At 33.7% G+C, this 12,051-nt stretch overlaps 1 protein-coding gene across 1 annotated transcript in view; it reads right to left on the reverse strand.

Annotated features, from left to right (window-relative positions):
- The window catches only part of WDR72 (WD repeat domain 72), a 115,772-nt gene that overhangs the window by 66,416 nt on the left and 37,305 nt on the right, over positions 1-12,051 (reverse strand). The window contains 3 exon segments of the mRNA XM_030498252.1: positions 3,238-3,263; positions 3,914-3,929; positions 6,381-6,544. Of these exon segments, the coding sequence (XP_030354112.1) occupies positions 3,238-3,263; positions 3,914-3,929; positions 6,381-6,544 (206 nt within the window).

The raw sequence follows: 12,051 nt of genomic DNA on the forward strand, positions 1-12,051 counted from the left end.
GGTTTTCTTTTTTTTTTTTTCCTTAATAGGTGTGTGAGGCAGAAATCCACAAAAGTCTCACAGATCTGAGTTCCTGTTGATACTTTTGTTCACTAAAATAATACTAATTGAACTATGGGAAGCCAGGAAGCTAATATTTAGAATAGAAAATATTATCACAAGTGTAAAGATTCCACCACCCTCCTGTCATGAAAGGTGAGGAATTCTCAAGAACATCACAGGACAACATGAAAATATAAAGGTTGTAACAAATATGATGCAATTTATTTTAGAATTATTAGAACTAGGAAGAGCACTTCCAAGGAAAATCAATTTGGCTCATCTCTGAAGAAGAAATCATGTCTTAGGGACTAGAAAGTAGTAAAGGTAAAATGTAAGATAGGAAAATTCAAACTCCATACCCAGACTAAAAGAAACAATCACAAGTGAAAAATAAGGTATCACGAACAGCACTTCAGTAAGCTAGAACCTGTATGTTCCTATCCATAAAGGTATGTCCCTAAAAACAAAATACAAACTTAGCTAGTTTCCAAGGGACAAAGAAGGGTACTAGAGCATGACAGTTGACATATGGGAGAAGACAAAGAGCAACAGCTAGGCTAGCTTCAATAAATGGTCCTCCAATGTGAAATGCTTCATAAGGACTATTGATATTGACCTTAGAATTATTTATGTAGGACACAATAGCACATTTTTTAGCTTTAGCACAGGGTCCAATTAGTTGACCAGCCAGGAAAAACAAAAATTTTATGTCAGTCACCTTCTGTATACCAGAGAAAAAGTTTGTAGAAGTATGTAGAAACAGTGTCTGGAGGATTGAAAGACACAGTTAAGGCTTATCAGATTTCTTTCAGACTGTGTTACTTTCTACCCACATTTGCAAGAGTAAAACATGCTCTAATATCACATCAGCTTTTTTGCTTTAATTTTGCTTTGAAGCAGTGGATAAAACACTGAAATCAACAAACTCTTGACTTGCTAGACCAATTAAAAAACTACAGTAGTTTCCAACAAATCTGACCTGTGGTCCAATCTCTCAGGATCATGATGCCTTTTAACTGCTAACAATTTAATCTTATAACTAAAGTTATTACTTCACTATAGTTATTTTGCTACCTTGATCCCTTGATACAATACTTGTGAAATTTCATGGGAAATGAAGCACTGAAATGTTTTGCATCTGAATTACAGGAAATATATCTATACTTGCATTTCCTCACTCATTTTCCTACTACATTTAATTAATATACTACTAAATATAGCTTCTGAACACCAGTAAAAAAAAATAGAAATACCCTGGCAGTAGCAGCATAAAGGTTACCAACTTTAAGGAGTAGTGCTCCCCTTTGTTTTGCTTTGTTCTTAAATAATCCACTTCATAAAAATTATCAAGATCTGTAATTCCTCGTCGTAATACTCTAAATATTACAAAAGCAAAGAAATAAAAAGAAGCCATGTCTAACATACCATTGTTTATGATACCACTCCTGATTTTGTATTTGATAATTATTATTTGGTATTTGTGCTGGTAACTTATTTCCATTTTTCTATCAATTTTTCCATCAGTAAGATTTAACTAGCAGTGATTTTCCAGGCTTCCAATAACAATTTTATTTTCAAATTGCATCCTTTACTATACTAAAACAAGTAAACTGATATTGTCCTAAGTCTTCATTTGTCTTTTACTTATTCGGTGCAGCAACATAACAAAGTAGATGTTTCTGATTTACAATTTCTGTATGTTCTTGTTTCTTTTTTTAAGCAACTATAAAAATATAAACTTTGGCTTTCCTACTAAGAAAATGCCTCTATTTCAGAAACATCTTGCCTTTACATATTTTGTTTAGAGCACAATATGTATGCTATTATGTAAGCGAAGGTTAAATTAGTCACTAAGTTAGACTACTAATACGAGGTATGTCAATTTAAAAAGCATTTACAGGTGTTATAGTAACTGATACTTAGCTACTCTGGTCATAATTATTTGTAAATCAAAATGAACTTTTACAGATACTGTATAAACCCTTAATTAGATATTTTGACTCTATTTTCTGCATACCATACATTAAATACTGAAATAACAGTATTTTAAGAAATAGTTGAGTGGATATATCAAACAATGAATATACCTAAAATTCCTATAAAAGTTGACATTTAAATAAATGCTTCCCCCCATCTTTGTCTTGTCTCTGAAACAGAGAAAAAAAATTCCCTTTTCTTGTCTAGCTCTTCAGTAGTATAATTCAGCAGTCCAAGGTTTGCACAAATTTTAGAAGCTGCTCCTCTTCCAAGATTTTTACCCAGAAGAAGCTGTAATTACATTACTGAAATAACTGGAAATATTAGTGCATGACAAACACAGATTTATATCCAATTTATTTATCTGAAAACCTAGGAAACTTCGTTACATGAAAGGTTTCTGGAACATCAGGAAAACAATTCCCAGGCATATCCAGCTTTCTATGTGCATCAATGAAATCCTCATATGATGCACTGAAGCATTTAAAATTTTTTTTTAAACCAGTTTTTCACACAGCTCCAATTTTCAAATATAACTATGTCTTAAAGGTATAATGAGAGCCAGTTCCATATCAACACCATGAGCACACGATCTAGTGTGTAGTCTATTGTAATTAAGACCAGTGATTCAATACCTATTGCTACTGGCCAGGTATCATAGCAACCTTGTGTCACCGACTACTGCTGTAAAACTGTTCAGCACCAGCAAGACTACGCTTCAGGAAAATCTACAATGGCACTACAGATTGTCAACATCTGTGGGGGCTGTTACAGGGAGAACAACAAAGAAATCTGCTTTAAAAAACCCTATGCTTCGAAAATTGACAGGGATACCACAGCAGCACAACAAAAAGGAAAAAGTAAAGAGGAAGGAAAGACCATTTTTTGTCATTAGTTATATAACTTAGGCACCCACATCCTAATATCCATCCATATAAGCTGAGAGTTGAAATAACGCTGCATTACCACATTGTTTATGTATATCCACAAAGCAGTCTTTTTTACTAAACACAAGCATCATTCATCACCAACATTAATCTGAAAACAAAACAGACCCACTTTTAAAATAATATTTAAACTTCCACAAATGAACTCTAGATAGTCTTGTATAAATCTGCAAAAAAAGAAAAAACAGGTTACTATGAACAAGAACCCAATATTGATTTTTCTGCGGTGCAGTAAAGCATCTCCATTCTATTTGGCTGCTGTCAAAGCCACTCTTTAACAGCTGGAGTCAAATTGCACTATTTACAGCAAGAGCCCTTGTCAAGTGGACCATAAGTATTCTAACAATACACTATTCAAATGGCACTTTGCCACACAAATTGCTGACTTGATGAATACCCTATGTCAATGACTAAGGCCAATATAAAAGTTTCATTTTTATGAGGTTTTACATTCACATATTAAGTAAAGCTTTCTCGAAAAACTATTAAGCTATATATTTTTGGTCTTTTGACACTGAAAATAATTAAAATCTGTTTAAATATATCAAGAGGATTTGACAACATTAATATGGATCTTGTGTTAACTGCATTTGTCACACTCATCTGTTATTGGTACTCCCACTGGCACGTGCAGTACAATAAAAGAATTAAAATGGTCAAAACACCATGAAATCAAAGCATTCGGCTTTTGTATCTGTAATTTACATGATGACAAATGTTTTGAAAGAAAGCCTTTGAAGCTGGTCTGCTATGTGAGGATATTTTTCTGCTTTCTTCTTAGGATGGCGGAAAGAGACAACTACTTTATAAATGTTATTTTGTCTTAAATATAATATTAATGATAAAACCATGTAATATTAAACATAAAGAAAAAAATGCTGAATCTTACTTGCTATCTTTATGTGGATCCTCTCATTGTACAAAATAAGGATCACTCAAAAACACACCAACAGGACAGAACAGCTACCTCTCATTTTTTCTGTGACAAACCTTCTGAAATTGAATTCTTTAAAAAGAGACTAAAATTGACAGCTTTAAAAAATAATTATTAACAATTTAGCATTATTTTAAATTTCTAATACATAATTTGCCAAAGCAGCAAAATAATAATAAAATTCTCATTGTATACATGTGTACTAAAGCCTTTTGGCAATCTGAAAATTTTATGATAGTTTCACCTGTGTGGTCATTATATGCTTTTTAATATATATGGGATGTTGAACTCTGATATGCACCGAACTTTCACTAATTTCATGGGATCTGGATTTCAAGAGAGTATTTCAAGACCTGGAAGAGTCATTACAGCACTTTCTGAAAAAACTGTTTAATGCATAGGAACTAAGAAAAACAGCAGATTTCATAACCAGCCTTCATTTCAGCAATAACAAAAAAGTGTTAAAGGAAGCGTCAGCGCTCCATGCTCCTTTTGTGTAGCCTGCATTTGGGTTTCTGGAATAGTATTAAAGGGACCTCCATTGTTATTGTCTTCTCAGGTTTAGCTACACCCTATATATTTAGCCTCCAGCATCTCCCACACTAATCTACAGAACCTGCTGTAATGGGGATGGATTTGGGAAGAACAGCTAGATGTAATGGATGACAGATTTTTGATGAATGCAAAGTGGTTTCCAAAGAATAGAACTTCCTTTGTCAGGAAATTAGACTAAAATAACAGGACTATAATGACAAAAAGATGAAGATATTTTGACAGTCATAGGGAAGTCTAAGAGACATCAATAATATTCTCTCAATAAAAAGTTTTAATCTTGTCCCAAATCATGAAAAATGTTTAAAAAAGTAAACGGAATATTTTATTCAGAAATCAAATAAAATATTATTACAACTCCACTGTTGCCTATTGTGATATAAATCCCAAAGCATGTGAAACTCCACACTTTAAAATCTACCAAAAACTATTTTCCCATATTCCATGAGCAGCACATTTTCTTCCCAGCCACTTTGTAAAACCCAAGCAATTTTTAATTTAATAAGTATGACCAAAACCACACTCCAAATACAACTATAACTTTTTTCATTGTTCCTCTTTAAAAAGACAAGAAACTATTCTTTTTAATGAACAGTGAGATCAGATTCTGTGTCAATGGCCAACTAGTGCACCATCTGCCCCACAACATGCTCAGCAGGATTATGCTCTAATAAGACTTTTCAGAAAATGGGATCAAACAGAACTTTAGAAATCAGACTAAGGTTACTAAAAGGTCAAAGATAAATATTAAGAGTTAAATAATAATTATTATAAACTCAAAGTTATATGTAAATTTGTGGATAATAATAAAAAAAGACTAGAAAATTCAAAAATGGGGACTTGGATTAAGCTATACTTTATCAGACAGAATTTTGGAATAGCCAGTATTTAATTGACCATAATTAATAAAGCCAGAAAAAGGCTGAGACCATTCTGAAGGCTGTTTCCACATGCAAGCTGAGGGAAAGCATTTTTTTCACCTTTTTTTTATCTTTCAACTTATTTCCCAGACTTCGGTGACATTCCCATACTTGTGGGAAGATATTTTTAATCTAAATTCAGTATTCAGGAATATCAGACATAACTTTGTTTATTGCAGACAACAGAATTCCCAAAACCCATTAATTAGCCACAAACATGAACAAACAAGACTGAGGCCCTATTCTTCAAGATACGCTCGTACCAAGAGCTCACTGAATTATCTATTCCTGAGGCACAAACAGGGTTTTATAAAAAGTATGTACCATTATCTTCCAACCTGAATAAAGTAATTGAATTTAAGATTATATTATATAGAGACAGTTTTAAAAATTAGTTTTACATTTAGCAAATATAGGCTTTTTAAATATCTATAAATAACTGGAATATACAGATATATCTAGGCTACAAATAGAATTACTATTGCATTTTCAACCTTTTCATAAGGTGCCTCTGTACTTGTTTTCTCAGTTTTAACAGCACATTAACACTTGTTTCAGCATGGTATTTCCTTCTGTTCTTTTTTTAAGCAAAGAGCACAACTTCTCCATCACTCACATTTGGTTTAATGACTTCTACCACAAGGTTCTGAGGTTACCACTAACAGGTGCAGTCAAAAGCCAGAGGCGTAAGGAAATAAGGTCTAACTATGGGTGCAAAGTCTCCGAGAAAATAATTCTGAGATGATCTACTGGTGACCTTGCATAAGATACTCCCCCAATCTTGCCCATTTGTTCTACGAAATAGGGTTGAAGATGTAAAACTGAGTCAGTCAGAACAAGCCTTTATAAACTTTAAAGCAAGCCCCAAGCCACTTATACAGGGCTACACATCAGTGAAGGAGAAAGAGTAAAGAATTTGGATCACAACTCATTGCTCTGGAGAAATGCTTTACTTTTCATTCTTACCTTATCTGACGATTTTTCTGTATGAGTGAGATCGTAAGAGACCATACCATGTTTATAGAAGTTAGAGTGTTTGTATCCAGCATTTTTATTTCTTTTTGACTCTTGAGATGCAGGAAGTAGAGCATCTGCCACCAGGTATCCTGAATCTTCCATAGCACTAAGAATTGCTTTTGCTGTTTCACCTGTTTCATGTCTTTCCAGTGTGCCTAGAGAAATAAAAACAGAAACTGTATTTTTTTTTTTTAAGGAACTATACTATTTCATATTTCAGTGTAAGTATCATAGCATTAACTTAGTACATTTCACGTGAGCAGATAAATCATGAAGAATTTACAGATGAGCCAACTAATTCCTCATTTTACGGACCTTAAAAATATGATTTTACATAACTGTCTATTCTACAGCACTATTACATCAAAAAAATAAAGCCTAATTTCTAAAGAAATCAGTACAGCAAATATCTTATTCAGACAACAATAAACAAGGTATTGTGTATAATGTGTGAAGTCAGATGCAATTTTCAAAAGCAAAAGAAATTCAAGAAGAATATCACTTGCCCTAACTCTGTTCAAGAGAGTCATTTGTTTTGTTTCCACAAAGCCCTCACAGAGCATCTATGTCATTAACAGTGTAAACAATAACACATTTATGTAATATTTTAGTGCTGTCCTCTAGTGTTCCGGATTACAAACAGCAAGAGAAAGCTCAAATTTTTCCTTCCATTCCTAAAAAACATCTTTACCTCTCACACTTTTTAAACACCTGAATACAGTACATGTATCTTAGCAGCCTGACTCCTTTAACTCTAGGCAATCTGATTCCTTTAACTGTTATACAGTTATATTTTAGTAATATTTTTATTTAGTAATAATTTTAGTAACAGTACTTTATAACTGACATTAAAGATAGCTAAACTGAGCTTAAATGTATTTGAAATGAGCTCCTACTATATACTACACATTTCCTATAGGAATTAACTCATAAGAAATTGCTGAAATGGCATGTTTCCTATAAATATCAGAGATAAAAGACATGTGAAGGATTTTTAAAGTATTAAATATCTGCTGTAACGTGAAATGTTTTTTCCCTTAAGTTTGAATTCTTTGTAGCCTCAAGTAACACAACATGAATTTTCCCTTTCACTGCTACCAGAAAAAAATGTGTAACATTGAAGTTCTATCAGTAACACCTGCTAAAAATATTGGACTGGGATTGAGGGATCTCATACGATAAGTGTTTGTGTGTATATGTGTATAAAAACTCTTCATCTGAAATTATTTCTTTGAAACTCATCCATTTCTGTTCACTGCAGTATCACTTCTGTTACTTACAGGGCCAAGAGTGTTTGAATTCAAAGCAACTGATTCTTTGTCCCTTACAAAATCAACTCAATACCATAGATCACTGTAATAGTGCACTCAAAAAACAAGGATCAGCCCTAGTTGTTTTTAACATGTAATTTTCTTCATCCCTCCCCAGGATTTGGAGCTACTGTCAGGGATCATTACAGAACTGAATATTTGCTGGAAGGAGAGCTAGTTGCCCAAAGATCTTTACAGTTAGAATGTCTACAAATACTTCAAAACAAAACTGGCTACAAAGCTCCCAACATTGCAACATCATTTCAATATTCCAAACACACAAAAAAATATTAATAGAAGCCTACAGGGAAGGATTATACAATTCATACTAGACATGCCAGCAAACATACATCTTTAAAAGAATTAAAGTGTTTGCAGCATCAAGTTTGGAAATAATAGTCACAATAATAGTCACTCAGCTAACATTATTTTGGCTTCTTTATATATGCAATGTCGTCTTTCAAGCTGTAAGTATATCCTGTTTCACCACAGAACCCCCTCCATCATTCAGAGCAAAAGATGAACAAAAATCACTAAGAAAGTAGTTGTTCTCCCTTATTGTTAAGTGTGAAGGACTAAGCTTTCCCTACTACCTTCTGCAGTAATTCCATTATGCAGGGAATATTTATATGTGTGTACATATATATACTCATCCATATCCATCCTTGTTTTCTGTATCACTTGGTCTGTGTAATTCACTACCAAGAGTACTCAAATGCTTCAGAAATAGTATTATCATAATAACCTTGTGAAATTACTGGATATCATTTTTATGGACAAGTATCTAAGGCAAATATTACACTAAATTTTTAATCAATCCAAGAATTTTGAGGGAATGTTATTAAATTTCAAAGACCTGATTGTACCTATTCTTTAGCATTACACAGAACTTCGAAACATTTTGCTAGCTTTAGATGCATCTATATGTGCACACCACCAGTCATCCCTTAGAGCCAGACTTATGTGGAAGATTATGTGAAAGATTCTTTCGGATATAGAATAAAATACAATAATTTAACTAAGGCTATCATACTACAGTAGCAAAAGAGGGTAAAATCATGTTTCCATCACAAATCAAGATATGAGCGGCCTGACTTCTCACCCTCCTATATATGCATACATACTCAGGAGGGGGGAAAAAAAAAAAATAAAAAAATAAGGCTTGCATTATTTTCTATATAACTGAGCTTATTCCCTGGAAACAGCTCCAGAGCCAAGTTTTCAACTTCTGGTTGAAGGAAAAATTTTTAGGTTGAAGGAAAAACTTTTAGTTTAAAGGAAAAGAAACAGACCAGAAGCAGCAGTAAAAGTCACAGAAAAGGGGGAGAGAATCATTTCACCTTTGAAGACCATGGCCTGAATGGAATAAACAGGCAGTATTAATGTAGATGAAAGCAAACTGATATTTTGTACTTTACACATGCACACATATGTATAATTTTAAAATGCTGATAAATGTGCTTCTACATATTGTAGTCTTACAGATGCAAACAAACAACTGAACATGTGTTACTGAACACTTCCGCTACCTACTGAACTCTTTTCTAAGTGTCAGCATTAGGATCATGCTGTAGCAAGTACAACATTTTCCATGTGTCGTTCAGAAAAGAGAAAGTTAACTACTTAAAAAGAAAAAAATTCCTTCTGCATTCACAATGGGCAAGAAACAGGATTCAGCCTCTCACATGGAGTCACAATATTTATTTTTTCTGGTTTTTTTGTTTGTTGGTTTTTTTAAAGCACATTAATAGGCAGAAAACAATGCCCTGGACAACCAGCTTAGTTTCTTACTAACAGAAGGCTCTGATATCTTAAAATCAATTTCAAAAGCTTATGAGTTCCATCTTTAAATCATTCATATATCATTCATAACAGCTATATCAAATCTCTTACAAGTAGTACCTTCTAGAAGATGGTTTCTTTAAAAAGCATGGTTGCTTGCATATACACTTTAATCATGGATCTCTGTATGTGTATACATATGTACAGATTTGTGTGTACATCTGGAGTTCCAATAAAAGGGCACAAAGTGCATAGGAAATAGGTGTGATGGAAAGCTGTGGGTATTACAAAGTATTTATTTTATCCACTGTACTTTACACTTCTGAAGAACCCAAAATACTCATTTACAAAGTGAGTAGGTGGCAGAGACAAAAATAAAGACAGATATATGTATTCTGTGATTCCTGAATACATCTTTGAAACAGATAGACAGGGAGGGAGAGGGGAATGTGTATGTATGACAAAGACATTCTGACCACTTCAAACAGTTAAAAGAATACTGGAGCAGGGTGGTTATTGTTCCAAGAAGTTATCTGTTAGGAATGTTCTCTGATTTTAAAGGAAAACAAAAAGGAGTAAGAAAAGGCAAAGCCTATACATGGGAATACAGGATAGAGGACAGAAATAAAGACAACTCTGAAATCTGAAGTATTTTAAACACAAATGCGCCCAAAAGCTTTTAATTGGGGAGTATAAGTAACAATGAATGAAAGGGAAAAGATAGGGTTTTCTACACAGCAGCAAGACCACTGCTATGACCCCCTACTATACATACAAAATACAGGAAAAGAAAGTCTTTATCTCTCTAAAGCTGTGACCATGGCAACCAAGTCTCAGGAACAGACAAGAGTGGAGTATTTCACTCTCCTGGGCAGCTTTGGACCACCAGATGTGACTGGCTAGAGACAGTTAAAACATCTTATTCTTCTTCTAGACCAAATACTACAAATTGTATCTCTTGGTGTTAGCACTGTCCACACAGTTCTCTGGGTTCTGCTCTTACTGAATGATGCATTTTTACTGAGGAGGTCACGCATATTATCCTGCCTCAAGACGAGGTATTCACTGATATCACATGACCTGTCATACCATCAGGCTCCAGTGCTTTCTGTTTGCTGTCACAGCTAAAGTATTGAAAATCCTCAATATTGCAGTGCTGCTGTGACCTAGTAACTCAGCTGAATCTTACAGCGTAACGGTGATCTCTGAATGAAAAATGGTTTCAGAATTGATTTTGTTTGAAAAGAGTATGTGGTCAAGAACAAACCCTTTTCTTTACTAGTGGTGAAAAAAAAAGAAAAAAAAAAATCACCTTTTAGAACAAGTATCCTCTGTAATATTGTTTTGTTTTCTGTCAATATCTCCCTTCCCATAAATACCCATTTCATCTGAAAAGAAATTCCCACGCACTTTCTTCTACGCTGCTGGAGTCAGGCAAACATAACTTATGTTCCTTACTGGAAGATGCTTGAAATTCACAAATCTACCATCTTCTCCAAGACAGCTGTCAAGCACTTGAAAGAGTTCTCCGAACTGCCAGTGCTACCACTCTAATATCAAACGGCCCAAAGCAAAGGGAACAAACACTGCATTAAGCGTATATATTCCCAACCAATATCCAAACAAAAATAAATACACTTTATCAAATAGAAATAAGAGAGAGCAAATAAACACCAGTCTATTAAAATCTAATAATCTTTAAAGGAATATTTTAAATACAGGAATAGATTAACAAAGGAGATGCCCTGTGACCACAGCACTGTATAGAGGAGCACGGAGAATGTCTTGGCAAACCATCCTTGATGTTTTTTTGCATTTGGAAGATTTCAGTCTTGTAGTCCAACCGCTGTGCATTACAGACATTTTTCAGAATATACATTTTCAAAATAACTATTGTCAAGATATCCTTCAGCTAAAGAAGGCCATGAAGAACATCACAAACTACCAGGATATTATATATAACGCAGTGTTACATATGTAGGTAAAAAGAGCAGTTCTCCAATGCAGCCACGTCCTCATCTCAGGATTTCTGCTGCAGACACAACACCCCAGGAAAAAAAGACATTAGAACTCCCCAGCTGTCTCCCTGACTCCATTTAAGCTATTCTAAACAGCAAAAGGACAATAATCGTGTAATAGAAATTGTTGAGATATATTAAATCTGCTAAGCCAGGCTGAACAGAAGAACTTGGAAGAGATGTGAGGAGTTTCTGCCTATTTATTACCACGTGAAACATGGAGTGAGGATGAGAATCCTGCCCTTAATATCTGGAATGAAAACCCTCCCTCATACAAACTCTTCTTACCATGTCAATCAGTCCTCACTTCCACTTTTTTTTTTATTTTTTATTTGTTTTGTTGTTGTTTTAAATATATAAAATCTTACTTCATTATTAATATGAAGTTATTAAATAATATTAAAAAAAATTAAATATTAATCATCTTACTTCAATATTAATAGCAAAATTAAGATCAACTATCAGCTGTAAGAGACATCCTTTTAAACAGATATACAGCTTAATTCCATACACATTCCAGCTAGTATACATAGAGTATATAAAAGTATGTGT

Source organism: Strigops habroptila, chromosome 9 (assembly GCF_004027225.2).
Source record: "Strigops habroptila isolate Jane chromosome 9, bStrHab1.2.pri, whole genome shotgun sequence".
NCBI lineage: Eukaryota > Metazoa > Chordata > Aves > Psittaciformes > Psittacidae > Strigops > Strigops habroptila.